General features: G+C 39.9%; 1 protein-coding gene across 1 annotated transcript in view; it reads left to right on the forward strand.

Annotated features, from left to right (window-relative positions):
* Positions 1 to 17,989, forward strand: part of LOC118269274 (metabotropic glutamate receptor 2) — a 212,100-nt gene that overhangs the window by 150,571 nt on the left and 43,540 nt on the right. The window contains exons 3-5 of the mRNA XM_035584299.2: positions 12,138 to 12,805; positions 12,890 to 13,032; positions 13,231 to 13,401. Of these exons, the coding sequence (XP_035440192.2) occupies positions 12,211 to 12,805; positions 12,890 to 13,032; positions 13,231 to 13,401 (909 nt within the window). The 5' untranslated portion in view covers positions 12,138 to 12,210. The remainder of the gene's footprint in view (positions 1 to 12,137; positions 12,806 to 12,889; positions 13,033 to 13,230; positions 13,402 to 17,989) is intronic.

The following is a 17,989-nucleotide window of genomic DNA, read 5'->3' on the forward strand; positions in this document are numbered from 1 at the left end:
CCAAACCAAAAAGTTTAGTCTAACATATTATCAATGTTAGACTAAACTTTTGAAACGCTATTAAGAGCTATTAGGCGGTGAGCAGGCAACCGCCTCGACGCCTTCTACGAGCAGGATCGTTCCTCTTACAATCCCGAAGTTTCATTAATTCCTTTTTTTTTAAGGGCGGAAAAATTTTTCTCATCTTGGACAAGATGAGAAAAATTAGGGGAATGTCAGACTCTTACTGACTAAAAACCACCCCGTTGCTACTCTTGCTTTTCGAGCCCGGGCCCCGGTAATCCCATTAGGTTGTCCGCAGCTCCGGATCAGGCACCAGCTCTACTGTGGGCATTTAGAGTCCACCCGCGGCCTCAATGGACGGCTGCATTTGATGCAAGCAACATTTTCCACGTGTTAGGCATTTGCGGTTACCTCCTCGAATCCTTCTACGAGCAGGATCGGTCCTCTTACGATCCCGAAGCTTAATTAATGCCTAGGCCACGATGATTAGCAATTACTCTCCTATCTCTAAAATAATAAATTATTTACCTTTATCCTTTACAGCTCCGAATTTCTCATTTAAAATAGAACTCCTTTAGGTCTGAATACCTCTCACGGATAATTAAAAAAGGTTTTGTTACTCCAAGGGATAAACTTAAAAAAGGAGGAAATTTCGCGATGGAAAACTTCTGTAATCCTTTCAGTGCTCGATCATTAGTTGATTTAAAAGAGAAAAAGTTAATCACTCGTTGAATTTTTATTTGAAGTTTTTCCCCAACTATGTCTTTGTATAAAATTATGATAATTCTTCGGGGCTAATTTTAATCTTCGTATTTTATCTTTATAATAGGAAATCAAGAATAAATAACTTAAAGGACATTGAGAATGAAATAAGTTTGGCATAATTTAATCACGTTACCCCACTCCTTAGCAATTATTTTCAGTACAAAAACTTTACAAAGAAATAGTTTAAGTAATCTTTAAATGTCCCTGAGTACGACAGTATACAGCTTGAAATCACAATTAATTTAAAACATAATTTTGATCCAGATATTATTTAAGTAACAGTTTAAGAGTGTCTTATTAATTAATAACTTGAAATTAAGGAAAATAATTTAATTATACTGAAAAACTTATTACTTTCATCGCTTATTGCCATCAACTACAAACCCAGCGCCCTCTGGCGGGATAAACGAGTATATAACAAGTTAGCTCAAAGTTCTAGAACTTTCTTCGAAGATAAATAAAGTTATCGTTAAGATGTTGATTTCTATATTGTTGTTGCTAATCTTATTTCCGAATTCATAATAATACAATATTATGTGCGTTCTAGATTTTATTTTAAAAACAGAACTATAATGTATGATTTACTTTTGACTACGTTTTTGATTCACTTTTTTTTGAGGCTGGAACGTAATCTAATTACTTCTCCCGTTTTGGGGGAGGTGAAAGGGAGTGTCAGACTCTTACTGACTAAAAACCACACCGTTCCTACTCCTGCTTTTTGAACCAAAGCTTCGGTAACCCGCTTGGTAGTCCGCAGCTCCGGATTAGGCATCAGCCCTACTGGGCCCCACCAGACCGCCGCTTATTGTCCAAAAATGCTGATCATTCCCGAGTCGGAGACAGGGTGACTGGAGCTTTTCAGTGATACTACGGAATCTAGAACTATAGTCGGTGATAGGCTTACCTCTTATTAAATAGGCAATATAACTGGCGAAAAGTGGGTGTAACATTATATAATGTACACGTCTGCTTCAACGATTAAAGGGTTGTGATATTGTTACAAAGTATATAATATCGAATGTAAATACCAATAGATTCACTCTCTGCTACACAAAACTAACAATAATATTGAATACGTGTATTTGTTTACCTGTTTGAGGAAATCAGGCGTTATTGTGTTGTTATAATATATTTACCTATATATGAATAGGTTATGTATGTATTAACCTATAGATAATAATATTCATATTTTTCCTGAATGCTGTTTGTTTACACAAAGTTTCTTCGCATACTGTTGTTCTTGTGTTAAGGGGAACAGAATGTGTTTATAACGTAAGTAATATTATAATATATGCAAGAATATGGACTGTGTTTACCCACAAGGTATGGAGGAAATTGAGTTTTTGAGGTAAAAAAGAGGAAATTCTGAAATATTGGAGCTGTAGGCATAAAAAAGTTGTGTCGGTGAAAAAAAAGTGTGAACATTGATTAAAATTATTTAGAGAGTACTAGCGCCATGTCTCATATTCAGTAGTCAAGTCTATAGCCATGGTGTAATAATTATTATTTGTGTCGACCTTTTTTAATAAAACTGCAACTAGTGTACTATTCCCTCTGGCAGGAAATGACGGGATGAACTTGACACTTACTATAAGGATTGGCCAAGGAAATCTCTGCATGGAAAGAAGTGGTGGGAGGGTAGGGAGGCCTTTGCTCTGCAATGGGGCGATTACGGTTAAAACATATACTAGACTTATAATAATTATTGATGTTTGATAATTTGATCCATTTATGGTTTTAAAAGTATTAAATAATTTTGTTACTTATAAGTTACCCTATGTAAATACCTACTAAATATTGAAACAAGACTAAAATAAGAATACAAATTGTAGACAGCAAACAAGTAAATGAGAGAATCCTTTTCAACTACAATTCAGGACTATAGAGGCATTTGTTAATGAAAATTGGCATTTGTTGATCCTCCTAAAACATTAGATAGACCCAGTCAAAGAGGCACGAACAGTCAAATGGTTAAAAACCTAATTGAACCCCGACCGTTACGGCCGAACTATTAATTACGTCCGAATTTACGTCCCATTTGCTTTGTGACTTATTTTATTTGCTTTAAAATAAATTAGATACTAGGTACTATATGTTTTATTTTCAATCTCGTTTTAATACTTTTCTATCTGAGAAGAGATCTTCGCCTAGTAGTGAGGCAATTACTGGTGAATCATGATGATGATGCTCTTACATTTGTTTTCACCGCAAAGGTATATTATGTCTGGTTGAATAAATCACATATTATGTCCTGGTAACCCGCCGCTTCTCATGCACGAGAGTGCGGGTTGGAAACCCCCAACACCAGAATGCAGATCATTATGAAATGTATAATTTTTACCTCACCTCAATGTTTCTTTAACTCAAAAATATACTCAAATTACACTTTTCCATTATAATAAAGTTCACGCGACAATTGCAGAGAAAAATTAGCGTTACAAGTAAACCATGTAAAGGTTTTTAAAGTAATAACAGGTTCGCATCCCTGTGTGGGGTTAATTGAGTGACTTATGATGGAGTGGCCGTCCTCAGGTGGGTGATGGATGCGTTGCATGCGACCACCAGGGCACATGTGACCCACATTCATTAAATACTATTATTTTCGGCATCTACCGACCACCGAGCTACAAAAATATAGACAACTTCCTAAATTAGCTTGACGATTGCTTACGTCAGTATTCAGCATTTAAAAATATAATCATAATTGGTGATATCAATATTGATATTGCTGCAGACAATAGAGATCATAGGTCACTTATCTATCTCAACCTCATTAGTTCCCATGGGTTATTGCCAGGGCATAATATTCCTACACATGGCCGTGCTTGTTTAGACCATATACTTCTAAAAACCAAACAAACCGCTCATTGCTATATTCCTCATTCATCTATAACAGATCATGAGTGTGTAATACTTTTTATAAGAACTAGAATAAACAATAGGCAACCGAAACACCAACACAAGCGAATAAATATAGATGGTCTGGATAACACTATCAAAAGTATCGACCTCTCCCCAATGTTTGAGATGTCTGATGTCAACCAAGCCACAGACTACTTGATATCCACTCTCAACCACGCAGTTGATCAAAATACCAGGACAGTTACCACCACTAGGCGTAAACATATCCTGAAGCCATGGGTTACTCCTGGTCTTCTAAGGTGTATGAGAAACCGCGACAACCTGTACAAAAAAGCGAAGAAAAACCCTAACGATGACACCATACAGCTAACATATAAAAGATATAGAACCTTCTGTAATAATATTCTAAAGAAAGTAAAAAACACATATGAAAAAGATAGAATAAATAAAGCAGGTAAAAATAATAAAAAACTATGGGAAGTTATCAAAGACATAACATATACTAAAAAAAATAATGAACAACCCACTCAGTTAATCTTATCTCAAGACCCTATTAAATCTGTTAACGAAGTAAACTCATTTTTTGTTACAATAGGTAAAACTTTAGTAGAAAAGTGTAAACAAAATAATCCTAGTCTCCAGGCTGACCTCAGTGATACAAATTCCTTGCCCCAATCATTGGTGCTATTACCCACAGACGAAGACGAAATTAAATCACTGATACTAAATCTAAAAAATGACTGTGCAGTAGGACTCGATAACATATCAGGTAGTCTATTGAAGAGATATGTAAACATTCTTGCTGAACCACTAACTTTCATTTGCAATAAGTCCTTCGAGACGGGTGTCTTTCCTAGACCCTTTAAAAAGGCTAGAGTTACTCCAGTTTTTAAGAACGGGGATAGATGCTGTGTCAACAACTATAGACCTATATCGATTCTACCAACCATGTCCAAAATTATTGAAAGGCTGATGAACAATAGACTTGTAACATTTCTGGAAACAAATAATCTATTATCCCAGTTTCAGTTTGGTTTTCGTGCCAAAAGGTCTACATCTGATGCAGTACATCAGGTAACAGATTATATTGTGTCAAATTTAGATAAAAAGAATAAGACAATAGCAGTGTATCTAGACTTAGCAAAGGCATTTGACACAGTATCTATTCCCATCCTGATAAAGAAACTTGATCACCTTGGTGTAAGAGGATTACCGCTGAAGTTATTCGAGGACTACTTGCATGAGAGAACTCAGGTGGTTAAAGTCGAAAACTGGGTAAGTGATGAATTACCAATTGAGTGTGGCGTCCCACAGGGTAGTATCCTTGGTCCGTCACTGTTTCTCGTCTATATAAATGACTTATGTCAAACTGAATTAGTAAATGGGAAAATCATATCCTTTGCCGATGATACTGCCCTACTATTTCAGAGTGACACCTGGGAAGAAGCGTTTAGATGGGCTCAGAAGGGGCTAGATGAGGTAACCCGGTGGCTCGGTAAAAACCTGCTCACGCTAAATGTTAACAAAACTATGTACATGACCTATAGCAAAAGATCATTTGACCACAATAACCTGCATTTAACAGCACACACTTGCAACATATCTACTACAGGTACATGCCACTGCACTGCACTAAAAAGAACAAGCAGCATTAAATACTTGGGAGTTGTTATCGATGACAAACTCGATTTTCAGCTACACATTGAAGCACTAACAAATAGAACGCGCAAATTAATATTTATCTTTAGGAACCTTCGACATGTAGCAGATATCAAACTAATTAAAACCGTATATTATGCCTTATGTCAATCTGTTTTTACCTACTGCATAACGTCATGGGGCGGTGCAGCCAAATCTCACTTACTTAAGTTAGAACGTGCCCAGAGGGCTATTCTCAAAGTAAGTTTATTTCTACCCTTCCGTCACCCATCTTATGATCTCTACCAGCGATTCGATGTTCTGACAGTTCGCCAGCTTTTCATACTGTACACCGTTCTAAAAATGCACTCCCAACTATCATTAAATTCTGCAGTTCCCATTAACAAAAGAAGATTTACCACCATCTGTCCAATAGAAAGAAAACAGTTTAGCTTCACCCAAAATTTCTTTAACTTTTTAGGTCCACACCTATATAATAAAATAAATAAGGAACTAATTATTCATTCACTCACCAAAACTAAACTGAAAAAAGAGGTCAGCGCATGGCTAAATAAGCTGGACTACGAGACGACTGAGCGCATTCTGAAACCTCTTTCATAAGATATAAATTAATAAATTAATGATATTTAACTCACATAGATACATAATCACTAACTCACATATATACACACACACTCGCTCACACTACAATATTACAAACATACAGTGTACTCAAATCTAATTTTATTTTATTTTTATTTATCACTCATTCACTCACTCACCCAACATGTTTGTCCATGTTTTATTTTTTAGTTTATTTTATTTGTTTAACTTTAACTTAAGCTTAATGTTACTTTATGTGTTTAGATTTAACTTAAGCTTAATTTGTTGTAAGTTTTCCAGATTATGGTTTTTTGTATTGTTTTTGTAATTTAGTATTTAATACTATAATGTGATATAAGCAGTTCGACGTTTCCGGGGTCACCCGGGCCTGGTGATCTGTAACACAGGTTCAACCTTTAACAGACACCAGTCTCATAGCTGTAGAACTTTATAAATGTTAAATTGTAAAAGCTTGAGAAAATAAAGATTTTTTATTATTTATTTATTTATTTATTTATTGGTCGTACACCGTTACATGTTAGTGATCATTTCCTGAAACCATGGTGGCACAATTTTGATATTATTAAAGGTAGTGGATGGTGAGTTGGAATATGATTTATGTTATAGTTTATAAAGTATATACAATTTAGTCTTGGAGTATAATTTATCATATCAGCCACAAAACGGCTACTGCTTTTTGATGGGGGAAAATCATCCCATGTCGGATGTCTTGGATGAGGCGAGAGGGAGTGTGTCAGACTTTTACTGACTAAAAACCATCCCGTACCTACTCCTACTTTTTGAGCCGGAGACGCGGTAAGCCGTTAGGCAGTCCGTAGCTACGGCGGTAAGCAGTCCAGACGACTACTGCTCTACATAATATTAAGTCTTTCTAATGCCTTTCATAACAGCCACACGGAAACGAGCATCCAATATTGAGTTTTTTAAAATCGTTATAAAATAAATCACTTTATAATGACACTTTACAAAATAATACACAGTTCAAAACAAACTTTTAGCATTTAAAAAAGCTACAGTTTCTTTTCATTCTATTTCCTTTCAACGACGAAAAACCAAAAAGAAATCTCGTCGAAAGTTGTGGAACGTTCCAGCCCATTACGGGACCCATTAAATTCAACACATCTAAGGCGCATTACTCGTAACAACACCGACATACATACATACACACATACATACGTTTCCTTGGACCACAGTATGGCGGTAATACTTAAACAAAGTTACTCTCATACGCTTTTAAGGTTATGTGCAGTACACTCTCACACTAACAGAATCGCAGGAGTTATCAGGGAAAACTTTTAAAATTAACTTGTATCTATGTATCGCGGAAAATGCCCAAAGTTTCATGTCAAAGAAAATGTGAAAAGTCACATGAAAATCGACCCATCCAGTTGTTTCAGTGTGACAAACAAGTAAACAGACAAATTCTGATATCACTGTTATCATATTCGCTAATTATACTAATGAATATGGCTCAATTTACAATTAATTAGACAATTTGATACTGATATCACAAGATAATTATATTAACGTCAGTCAATTTAACAGGTAATCAATGTAGATATTTTGACTTAAATTTTTTATCTTAAATAACTGTTGTATTTCCATTTCACACACTCAAACAAACCTTCTTCTAAGACGATGGTACAATTAAACCGTTTGCTGTATGATCTATAACGCATGTGTGATGGCTCTAGTATTGCAAGTGTACATCGCCTTAAGCTTCATCGTATACATAAAAGGCACGGACACGGCACGGCTCTGACACGGTGTTTGATTGCTTTGAAAACAATACTAAAAGGCTACAAGTACGCTGCCATCTCGCGGACGCCGCGCTTGCAGCGTTTTCATATTATGACATAGGATTTAATGTTCACATTGAAATGAGAAGTTTATAGTGATATGTCCTTAATAGTTTTGTAATAAAAGAAATACATTTAAAAAACATTACGAGATCTAAACTTAGATAACAAGTATAAGATTACAAGCAATTTTATAAAGTTACAACACTTATAACCTCATTTTATGAACATTATACTCTCTTCATTACAAAACCCACTACATAGGAATAGGCAACTAGATGATAATTTGGCGACATAGCGAAGCTGTAACTTACATCATTAGTAACGATTTGCAGTCTTAAGGCTTTTTTTTTTTTTTTTTTTTTCAGCGGGGAAAATCATCCAATGACTTCTCCCACCTTGGGCGAGGCGAGAGGGAGTGTCAGACTCTTACTGACTAAAAACCACCCCGTTCCTTCTCCTGCTTTTCGAGCCGGAGCCCCGGTAAACCCGCTAGGTAGTCCGCAGCTCCGGATCAGGCATCAGCCCTACTGGGCCCCATCTGTGGTGGTCTGATGGCTCTTTGAGGCGCGCGCGGAACGCTACGCGCCGTACGCACGGGTCTGGTTCTGTTCGGGCGGTAACCCTTACTCGCCGCCCGCAGGCCCGCACTTACGGTGGCCGGAGATCGTCCCGCGATCCCCGACGCCCGGAGTGTCTCTCGCGACGGCTGGGGCGTGAGGAGGTTTGTTCTCTCACGCGCCCCGCCTCCTCCTTAGCTAGCATGACTGCTTCGCAGAAGAAAGAGACGGCATCCCAGTCCCTCTCGCTCCGCACCATGGCCTGAACCAGTGCCGGGCGCAAGAGGTCGCCGTCGCCGACCACATCCCTGAGGACTCAGCCCACGCAGGGCACACCGCCACCGTATGTTCTACCGTGTCCTCCGGGCGGTCCTCGCAGTGATGACACCCGGGCGTTTCCTCCCGCCCAATAAGGAACAGGAACCTACCGAAACTCCCATGTCCGGTAAGCACCTGCGTCAGGCGGTAGGTGAGGACGCCGTGGCGCCTCTCTAGCCACTCCTCAAAGAGGGGACTTACCGCTGCGATGACAGCGAGCCCAGCCCTCGGTTGCGACAGTCGTTGCTGCCATTCCGCCATGAGATCGCGCCGGAGCTCGTCCCGCCACGCACTGATCTGGCGCGGCAGTGGAGTTTCGCCCCGGCGGCACGCGTCGGCGCGCAAACTGAACACGTGCGCGAGCACCTTCGCCTCCAAATCCCACGGCGGTAATCCGGCAAGGAGGTTCGCCGCCTCCCCGGAAATCGTGCGATATCCACGGATCACCCGGATGCAGTCTTAAGCCTAGACATTGGCTGCAGAGTTAAGCTGGCTATAGGTACAGCAGCCAAAACCAATAAAAGAGTATTTCGATTACACAAACGTTATTGTAATTTGCTTATTCTAGACTTTTTCAAGAAAACTTTATTTTTTTGTTTGTTCGAGCTAATCTTAAGAACTACTAATTCGATTTGAATACATATATTTATGTTGGATAGTCCATTTATTGAGGAAGGCTCTAGGCTATTAAAGATAACTCTGCGATTAATATGAGCCAAGCAGCGAGTGATACCGTACGAGTGTAGCCAGTCTAATACTAAAATCTTAGTGTTAAACGTCGGTGCTGGGCTGAAGCCAAAGTATGTGGGTGTGGGATGAATACATTATATTTAACACGAGACTAGGGATGCTGGGACGTATCCTCGTGACGCCTCCGCTCGGGTCGGCTTGGGTCGTCGTAAATCATTTTCGAAATCGCAATTTTTACGAACATTTCCTAAACATTTTGTGTAATCGGCTGCACGCGTGGTTGGGCATTCAGCTATTGATTTTTAATTTCGTTTAAATTTTATGTACTTTTATTTACCAGCAGTTTGTTTGTTGCCCTATTCTATGTGGTCTTCTGAATATCATTAGAATTAATTTTCAGCTAATTGGAGTTTCTTGTTCGTTCTTCTCTATTCGAAGCTACACTTTGAAACAAGCACCTAGCTTCACTAACGGACAGGCTGACTGGCTATTATTTATTTGTTGACGTTTCAAAAGTACCTAAGTATTTATGGTTTAATTGGAATAAATTATTTAACTGTGACTTTGTTTTCCAATAATCAATCAATATTAAAATCAAATGCTTAAACAGTTCAGAATTCATCGTCATTAGTAACTGTTCAGTCTGCTTCTGGTTCTCCCGTTCGTGTCTCGTACAAAGATTCAACTCTATTCGCAATATCTACATCCCTTTTCTTTCCGACCGCTTTCATTCTTCGTATTATGCAAGTGGGTCATGTGAGCAGTACTTCAGTTTAATATAAACGGTCGGCAATGCGTGCGTCTTCCCTTGCGATAGTCACAAGTACAAAGTCAAACATTATTGTTGGTATAGCAGCCAGATTTATGACGGCACACACTCCAATTCTGGTAACGCACACAATACTCGGGAACAATGAAAATTGTGAGCCATGGATTAGTTTGAATCGTATTGTATCGTCACGCCTTTTATCCCAGACGGGGAAGGCAGATGTGCACGTTATGGCACGTAAAGCCACTGTACAATGTACACCCACTTATCGTCATTTATGTTATAAGTCCCATGTAATAGGGGGTGAGCCTATTGCCATATACTGGGCACAATCCCAGACTCCGTGCTAATACTGAGAAATTTTCGATAAACCGAAAAAAGCCCAGCAATACTTTGACCCGGGAATCGAACTCTCCTGAGTTCGATTCCCGGGCACTTCTGGGCAAGAGGTCCTCCTCTTGCCCAGAAGTCGCACTTGCGACCACTCGACCAACGAGTCAGTCTCGACTGGACTTTAAAAACCAAGACGTTAACAAATAATACACAAATTCATCCAGAATCCAGTTCGAACAATATAAAACCCGATAAAATATTAAACGATTCTTGTTTAAAAGTCGGTCAACTTGAAATTGTAAGTTAGCAAGTCCACAAGTGACTTGTGAATTCAACATAAATCTTCGTTTTGTGACAAAGCCATGAAAAATCGTGACCAATCCACATTTAGAGAAATCGTGGCCATAACATTCAAATTATATTGAATGAACCCTGCTGGTTTCTGAAATTGCTATTTCAGATGCTAAAACTGTGATATGTTCATCATATTAATTTAAGTTTTAAAAATTCAACATGTATTGATAAATAGTACCTCGTTGGCAGCGTCGTCGTGGACGACAAGAGGTTCGATTCCCGGGTCGGGTAAAGAATTACTGGGCTTCTTTCGGTTTTTAGAAAATTCTTAGTAGTTGCATGGAGTCTGAAAATAAGCCCGGTACATGGCGATAGGTGAGCCTATAGCCATGTACCTACCTACCTATACATGGAACTTATAACACAAATGATGAAAAGTGGGTGTACATTGTACAATGGCACGTCTATCTACCCCTTTTGGGATAAAAAGTGTGACGAGAGAGAGAATAAAATACTGAATGAGAGTAAATAAACTATTTTGAGCGCTTATTATCCTCAAACAAAGATATATTTATAAAACAACCCAAGAAATATGACGAACAAACTCCGAAAACTGTCTTCATAAATTCCTTTTATTACTCCTCGCTCATTTCTAAATGAACGAGTAATTAGTTAAATTCTGAATACAAAATAATCAAACATCTAAATCTGATTTGTAATCGTAAACAGAAGTAGGACTTCAAAGACTACCTTCCATTAAACGATTTGTTTTCCTTTTCCTTTAAAATTTGACGCTCCCAAAGATATCTTACACGATGTTCGCAAACTTTTTAAAAAGTCCTGAAAATTTTAAGGCTCTCCACAATTTTCTGTAACATTTTCGGTTTCACGTAATGGACTTTCTTCCCGGTTTCTTCCACATTGCTTTTTTTAAATGGAAGGATTATGTACTTGGGTGGGTTTTACACTTTTATTATTCGTGCTATTGCATTTTTATTTGTCTTTATTCAGACAATTTTACGCTTGTCTTGTTTTGTTTCTAAACAAACAATGTTCTTCGCTTATATTAAAACCAAAATCAATTAAGCGCTGCCACCAACACGTGTTTAACCTCGCCAATGTTCCTTTGATATCAAGCTCAGGCCAAGACAACAAATAACGTCCTCAACCATATCCTGTTTCCGATGCTTTTGGCCGTAACCTGGTACAAAGGTGTGATAGTAAATAATTTCGGTTTGTTGATATGGGTCGACACAACGCGGCCCTGTAATATTACTCCGTCAAACCACATTAGCTTACGAAGAGTTGACAAATACACACAAGAATTGTATTCGGTCGGCTTATTGTGTCTAGAATGATAGATGGAGAGCCAACATTTTGATTAACTTTCCCAAGGGCTCACGTAACCACTATACATTTCTCGAACTCACTAGGTATTCGTTTCAAGCCACAAAATTAATGACAACCTTTCCATTGTTACAGATTAAAATGAATGCACGCCGATCAACATGGATCAGATATTCAGCCGTAATGGTATGATAGATCCATCTCTAACATGCGTCCCGGTAAGCGGTGGTTGGCGATCTGTCTACTCATCACCACGATACACTACACGGAAATGAGGCATTCAGTCGACACCTTAAATATTGAGGACTCCGTCTTCCACAAGAGAAACAGGCATCACCACAGGCACAAGCACAAACCTGGACAAATGTATGATCCAACATTCTTTGCTGATAAGCCTGAGGAGTTCTATCCAATATTCAATTTAAAAGATGGTATGCACTTGGTGGATTATGAAATTACTCCCAAGCAAGAAACGAAGAGTGATTGGGTGAACATGTCCAACGACCAAGTCGGAGAGATGAAGGACAAGAAACATCAGCACTGGCCTATAAAGAGGGAAGCAGTGATTGAAGGAGATTTGGTACTGGGAGGGTTGATGATGGTCCACGAGAGGTCAGATAACATGACGTGTGGGCCGGTGATGCCTCAAGGAGGCGTGCAGGCGTTGGAGACGATGTTGTATACTTTGGATATTATTAATAATGACTTGAGACTGATACCCGGCGTGACTGTTGGAGCTCATATCTTAGATGATTGTGATAAGGATACTTACGGGCTTGAGATGGCTGTGGATTTTATAAAAGGTAAAATCTGTGTACCTACAATACCTTTTAAATTCAACTATAATAAGCTAGTATGGTGATTAACATGTTGTACTGTTCTCCAAGGTTCAATAAGCAACATAGACGATGCGGAGTACGCGTGCAATGCGACAGCTGTCCGGAAGGTGATATCTGGCGTTGTTGGTGCGGCGTCCAGCGTCACTTCCGTGCAGGTCGCTAATCTGCTGCGCCTGTTCAAAATACCACAAGTGAGTTAATTATGTTGCTATTTCTGTGTCTAGGTAATTTTGTAGTTACAAATACATAGTTTGTTGTGTAAATTCAGATTTTAACGACTATTCAGAGGTATTAAAACTAAGACAAGGTTAGGGCTTTTAAAAATATATTCTTTAACATGTATTTATTTTATCAAGAGACGCACACTATAGAATTTTATCTTTGACCAGGTTTCATTCTTCTCAACATCACCGGAGCTATCAAACAAGGCCCGGTTCGAGTACTTCACGCGCACGATACCTTCGGACCACCACCAGGTGCGCGCCATGGTGGAGATTGTCAAGAAGTTGGAGTGGAGCTACGTCTCCATCATCTATGAAGAGTCTAGTTATGGGATCAAGGTGAGTGGCGTCCTAGTTCATGTATCCACACCATGTATTATAAGTTTCGGGAGACATACTAAAATAATATTTTTTTTATCAGCTTACTCACGTAACTGTTTTACGACGAACTCGATTACTATCCAACCAAAGGTAGAGGCAGCGTAGCAGCGTTCATGAGCCTCTAGCATGGCTTGAAACTAGTCGAGTTCCTCGTCAAACACAAACAGTTACGTGAGAAAGCCAAGACCATAATAATAAAATATCATATTCACCAGCCAAATTAATATCACCAAACCTTTATCTTCCTTACACTAAACCAGACACAAAGCACATAGAAAGCAACCCAACCAAACAATGTTTAGCAAAGCAGCTAATCTCACTTCTAATCAAGATTAACTAGTAACCAGGAGGCCCAACTAATCGTGTCACAACACCACAAGCAACCATGTTAGGGCCTGATAAATTGATGTGACGTCATGAATATGAATGCAGCCGTTGACCGTACGTTTAATTTGAGGTAAACGGTGATGGATTAGGAGCTAATGAACAAGGCATGTATTCATGGAAAGGCAATTACATCAGCCGACTAGTTGGAGCTGAAGATTTGAGGTTTAGTGGTTAATTACTGTTGTGAATGTAACTGGTTGAGTGGAAATAGATCAAATACCTATAGATGCTCTGTAACACCTTAATCAAATTAGGTTGGGGTGTTAAATTGTAAAATAGGTTTAATTGTCATTATTCGCATTTCTTTATACTTGTTCTTTGAGGGAAAAGGCATGTGAGTGTTTGACTGTAGTAACGTCTCAGAGCTGGTTCCAAAAGCAGGAGTAGGAACGGTTTGGTTTTTAGTCAGTAAGAGTCTGACACTCCTTCTCTTCTCGCCCAAGGAGAAAGAAGTTTTTGGATAATATTCACCCTTAAAGAAGTATCACCACGTCACCACCTGTCTCCTAAAACAAGATTCTCGCTCCTCTTCACTTCAATCCATCGCTCAATCCTTCAACTTGTCTCTTCTTCCTCTAAGTGCCACTCACCACTTTCCTAACTGTTCACCTTCTCTTCTTGATCTTATCCTTGTCTCGTCAGACCAGCACGTTGTCAAGCACGGACAATGTTCTGCTGACAATTTCTCCTACCATGACCTTATCTTCCTTTCCTACAAACTCTCTCCTCCTAAATCTAAACCTAAAACACTCCTTCAGCGCAATTTTGGTAGCATGGGTCTTGACAGGCTTCGTGAGGATGCCGGCAACATAGACTGGTCTGAGCTCCGTGACGCTGAGGCGATCGATGATAAAATTAAGGTGTTTAGTAATAAACTCAACGAACTGTATGATGTACATGCTCCGATTCGTCCAGTAAAAATTAAGCATGCGCCAGCGCCGTGGTTGACAGATGATATCAGGGTCATGCTACACAGAAAGGCAGCAGCTAAAGATAAATTTAAACGCCAACCAAATCCGGCAAACCGTGAGGAGTATATTGCAGCTCGTAATCGAAGCAACAGGATGTGTAGGGATGCACAACGCCGCCACATTCATGAGTCCGTGGAAAATGGTGATCCAGCCAAGATCTGGAGATTCTTAAGGTCGATGGGTGTTGGTAAACAACGTCCGCATGCTATCACCAAAGACTTAGATTTTGAATCTCTTAACAAACACTTCTCTTCTTCACCCTATATTAATGGGTCTATCAAATCTAAGACTTTAAACTATCTTTCTTCTCTTCCCTCTCCCGACTACCCACCATTCTTCTTCAATCAACTCACAGCTTGTGATGTTAGAAAGAGCATATTATCCATCAGTTCCAATGCAGTAGGGAGTGACAGTGTCAGCCGTAAGATGATACTCCCTGTCTTGGATGAAATCCTTCCTGTCATCTGTCATATCCTTAACTATTCCTTATCCAGTGGCGTTTTTCCTTCTGCTTGGAAGGAAGCGCAAATCACACCGCTCCCTAAAAACCAAATCCTGAATCCTTTTCCGACTATCGTCCTATTTCCATATTACCTTTCCTTTCCAAGGTCCTAGAACGACTCATCTATAACCAGCTTAGTACTTTCCTTACCAAACACCGTCTCCTTAATCCCTACCAATCCGGGTTTCGTCCGGGACATAGTACCACTACGGCTCTAGTTCACATTACTGACGACATACGATGCGGTATTGAAAATGGCAATCTCACTCTCCTTACCTTGTTAGATTTTAGCAACGCCTTCAATACCGTTGATTTCGACATACTGCTTGGAATACTGAGCTCTCTTAACATATCTCCAACTGTGATTGATTTCTTTCGTAGTTACCTGTGTGGCCGCCGGCAGCTGTTGCCGTCGAGGGTTCATACTCTTCCTGGTCTGACACGGCTGCTGGCGTACCGCAGGGGGCGTTCTTTCTCCTTTACTCTTCGCAATTTTTATAAATTCCATCTCTAGTGAACTTCTCTCTTCCTACCACCTGTATGCCGACGACCTGCAAATTTACTCTCAGGCACCTCCCAACGAATTCTCCGAAGCGGTCAAGATGGTGAACACCGACTTGGCTCGAATATCGGAATGGAGTACGGCCTACGGTTTAAAGGTAAACCCCACGAAGACCCAGGTCATTGTTGTCGGTAGCCCCCGTCTACGATGCAAGATCACGTGGACACAGATCCCACCCGTAGTCTTCAACGGTACTACAATACCATATAGTGACACGGTGAAAGACTTGGGTATTGTTTTGGACCGTGACTTTACCTGGGGACCTCAACTGGGACAAGTCTGCCGGAAAACGTTTGCGTCGGCGAAGTCTTTGCGTAGACTTCGAAACTTTCTTCCGACTGCTACTAAAATTGCGCTAGCTCAATCACTGCTCCTTCCCATTCTCGATTATGCCGACGTCAGCTATCCGGATCTTACCGAAGTGCAGTTAGATAAACTTGAGCGACTCCAAAATTTTAGTATAAGGTTCATATTTGGATTACGCAAATATGACCACATTTCTGAATATCGCGCGAAACTCAAGTGGCTGCCGATCCGCCTTCGCCGGAATACTCATATCTTATCTCTTCTATACAATATACTGTTCAATCCTACTACCCCCCATTACCTCAAAGAACGTTTTAAGTTCTTCCATGACACACATTCTAGACCAGTACGGTCATCGGAGGAATTGAAGCTTGAGATGCCCCAGCATGCGAGCAGAGCCTTCGACCGATCGTTTACGGTTCTGGCCGTGCGACTCTGGAATGCTCTGCCGCTTACAGTCAGACAAGCACAGTCCCTCGCGTCGTTTAAGGTGCTCGTGAGGAAACATTACCTCTCCACGCTGTAGTTCACTATTTTCCTTGTTATTTATTTATTTATTTATTTTTTTATTACTTACTGTCACTTATTCTGTCATTTATATCATAATTAGTATTTATGTTTTTCTCTTTTTTCTTTTTTCTTGTATGTATGTATGTTTGTATGTATGTATGTATGTATATATATATATATAAATATGTATGCTTATGTATGTATACGTATACGTGTATGTATGTTATTATATATTCTATGTAAATAACACCTACACCTAGAGCCACCTCCACTACCACTCAACAGCTCCTTCCACCCAAAGGTTGCCTGGAAGAGATCGCTATAAGCGATAAGGCCGCCTTTGTGCACTTTAATCCTATACGTTGTTATTTTATGCTGAATTTATCTAAAGGTGTACAATAAAGGTTATTATTATTATTATTATTATTATGTTTGTTCTTTACATAATCTCGGGACCACAGGGTCCCGGACCTTTGGAAGGCGTACGAGGGGCCGAAGCCAACTCGCAGAGGCCCGTGGAACAATTTTGATCTAAATGTAATGGGACATCAGCCGGCGATTATCCCTGTATGCACTATGGAAGTACACCAAAGGACAATCCCCGGTTGATGCAGGACTATTGCGAGATATGGTAAAAGGAAATGATAGGGATATGGGTGTGGGTGGCTGTGGAATAGTTAACCGGTTAACTATGGGGACTATGGCCCCTGCCCCTGACCAATATTGAAAAATACGGATAAACAGGCAGGGGGTGACTTGCAAACTCAATAGTGGGCCCCCGGAAACGGCCGCTAGCATGTAGCGACAAGGGAAGCAACATCCGTTGAGCTGCTTGAGGAAGGGGGGGCATCCCACGGCTATCAGAGCAATCCCGGAAGTACGGTCAAGACCCCTACCAGCATCTTACTGGGATACGTCCTTCCCCCAAGTGGAGCTGAAGGCAACTCCACTCTTGCGAATCTCCACTCAAACCAGCCGATTAAGGCAAGAGTGAGGTAGGAGAGGCCACTCCGGATAGTCACGAGTACTAACCGGAGTTAAGAAGTAGGGCCTCTCCCGGGAGTCAGGTCCGTGGGGTCGCCACTGCCCAACAGCTCGCCACAAGCTGCCTTGCGGACTTATTATTATTATTATTATTATCACTTTTGAAATTATTATGTGAAAATTTAAATTATTCAGTAACTGCAGTCTACGTAAATAGTTTTAGGTAAAAACAAGTTAAACATTATCTGACTATTACAATTAGCTCGGACAAAAACAAGCTGTGATATGTAATGTTTACCGTTTTAAATGTGAAAACAATTATTT

Source organism: Spodoptera frugiperda, chromosome 2, assembly GCF_023101765.2.
Source record: "Spodoptera frugiperda isolate SF20-4 chromosome 2, AGI-APGP_CSIRO_Sfru_2.0, whole genome shotgun sequence".
Lineage (NCBI taxonomy): Eukaryota > Metazoa > Arthropoda > Insecta > Lepidoptera > Noctuidae > Spodoptera > Spodoptera frugiperda.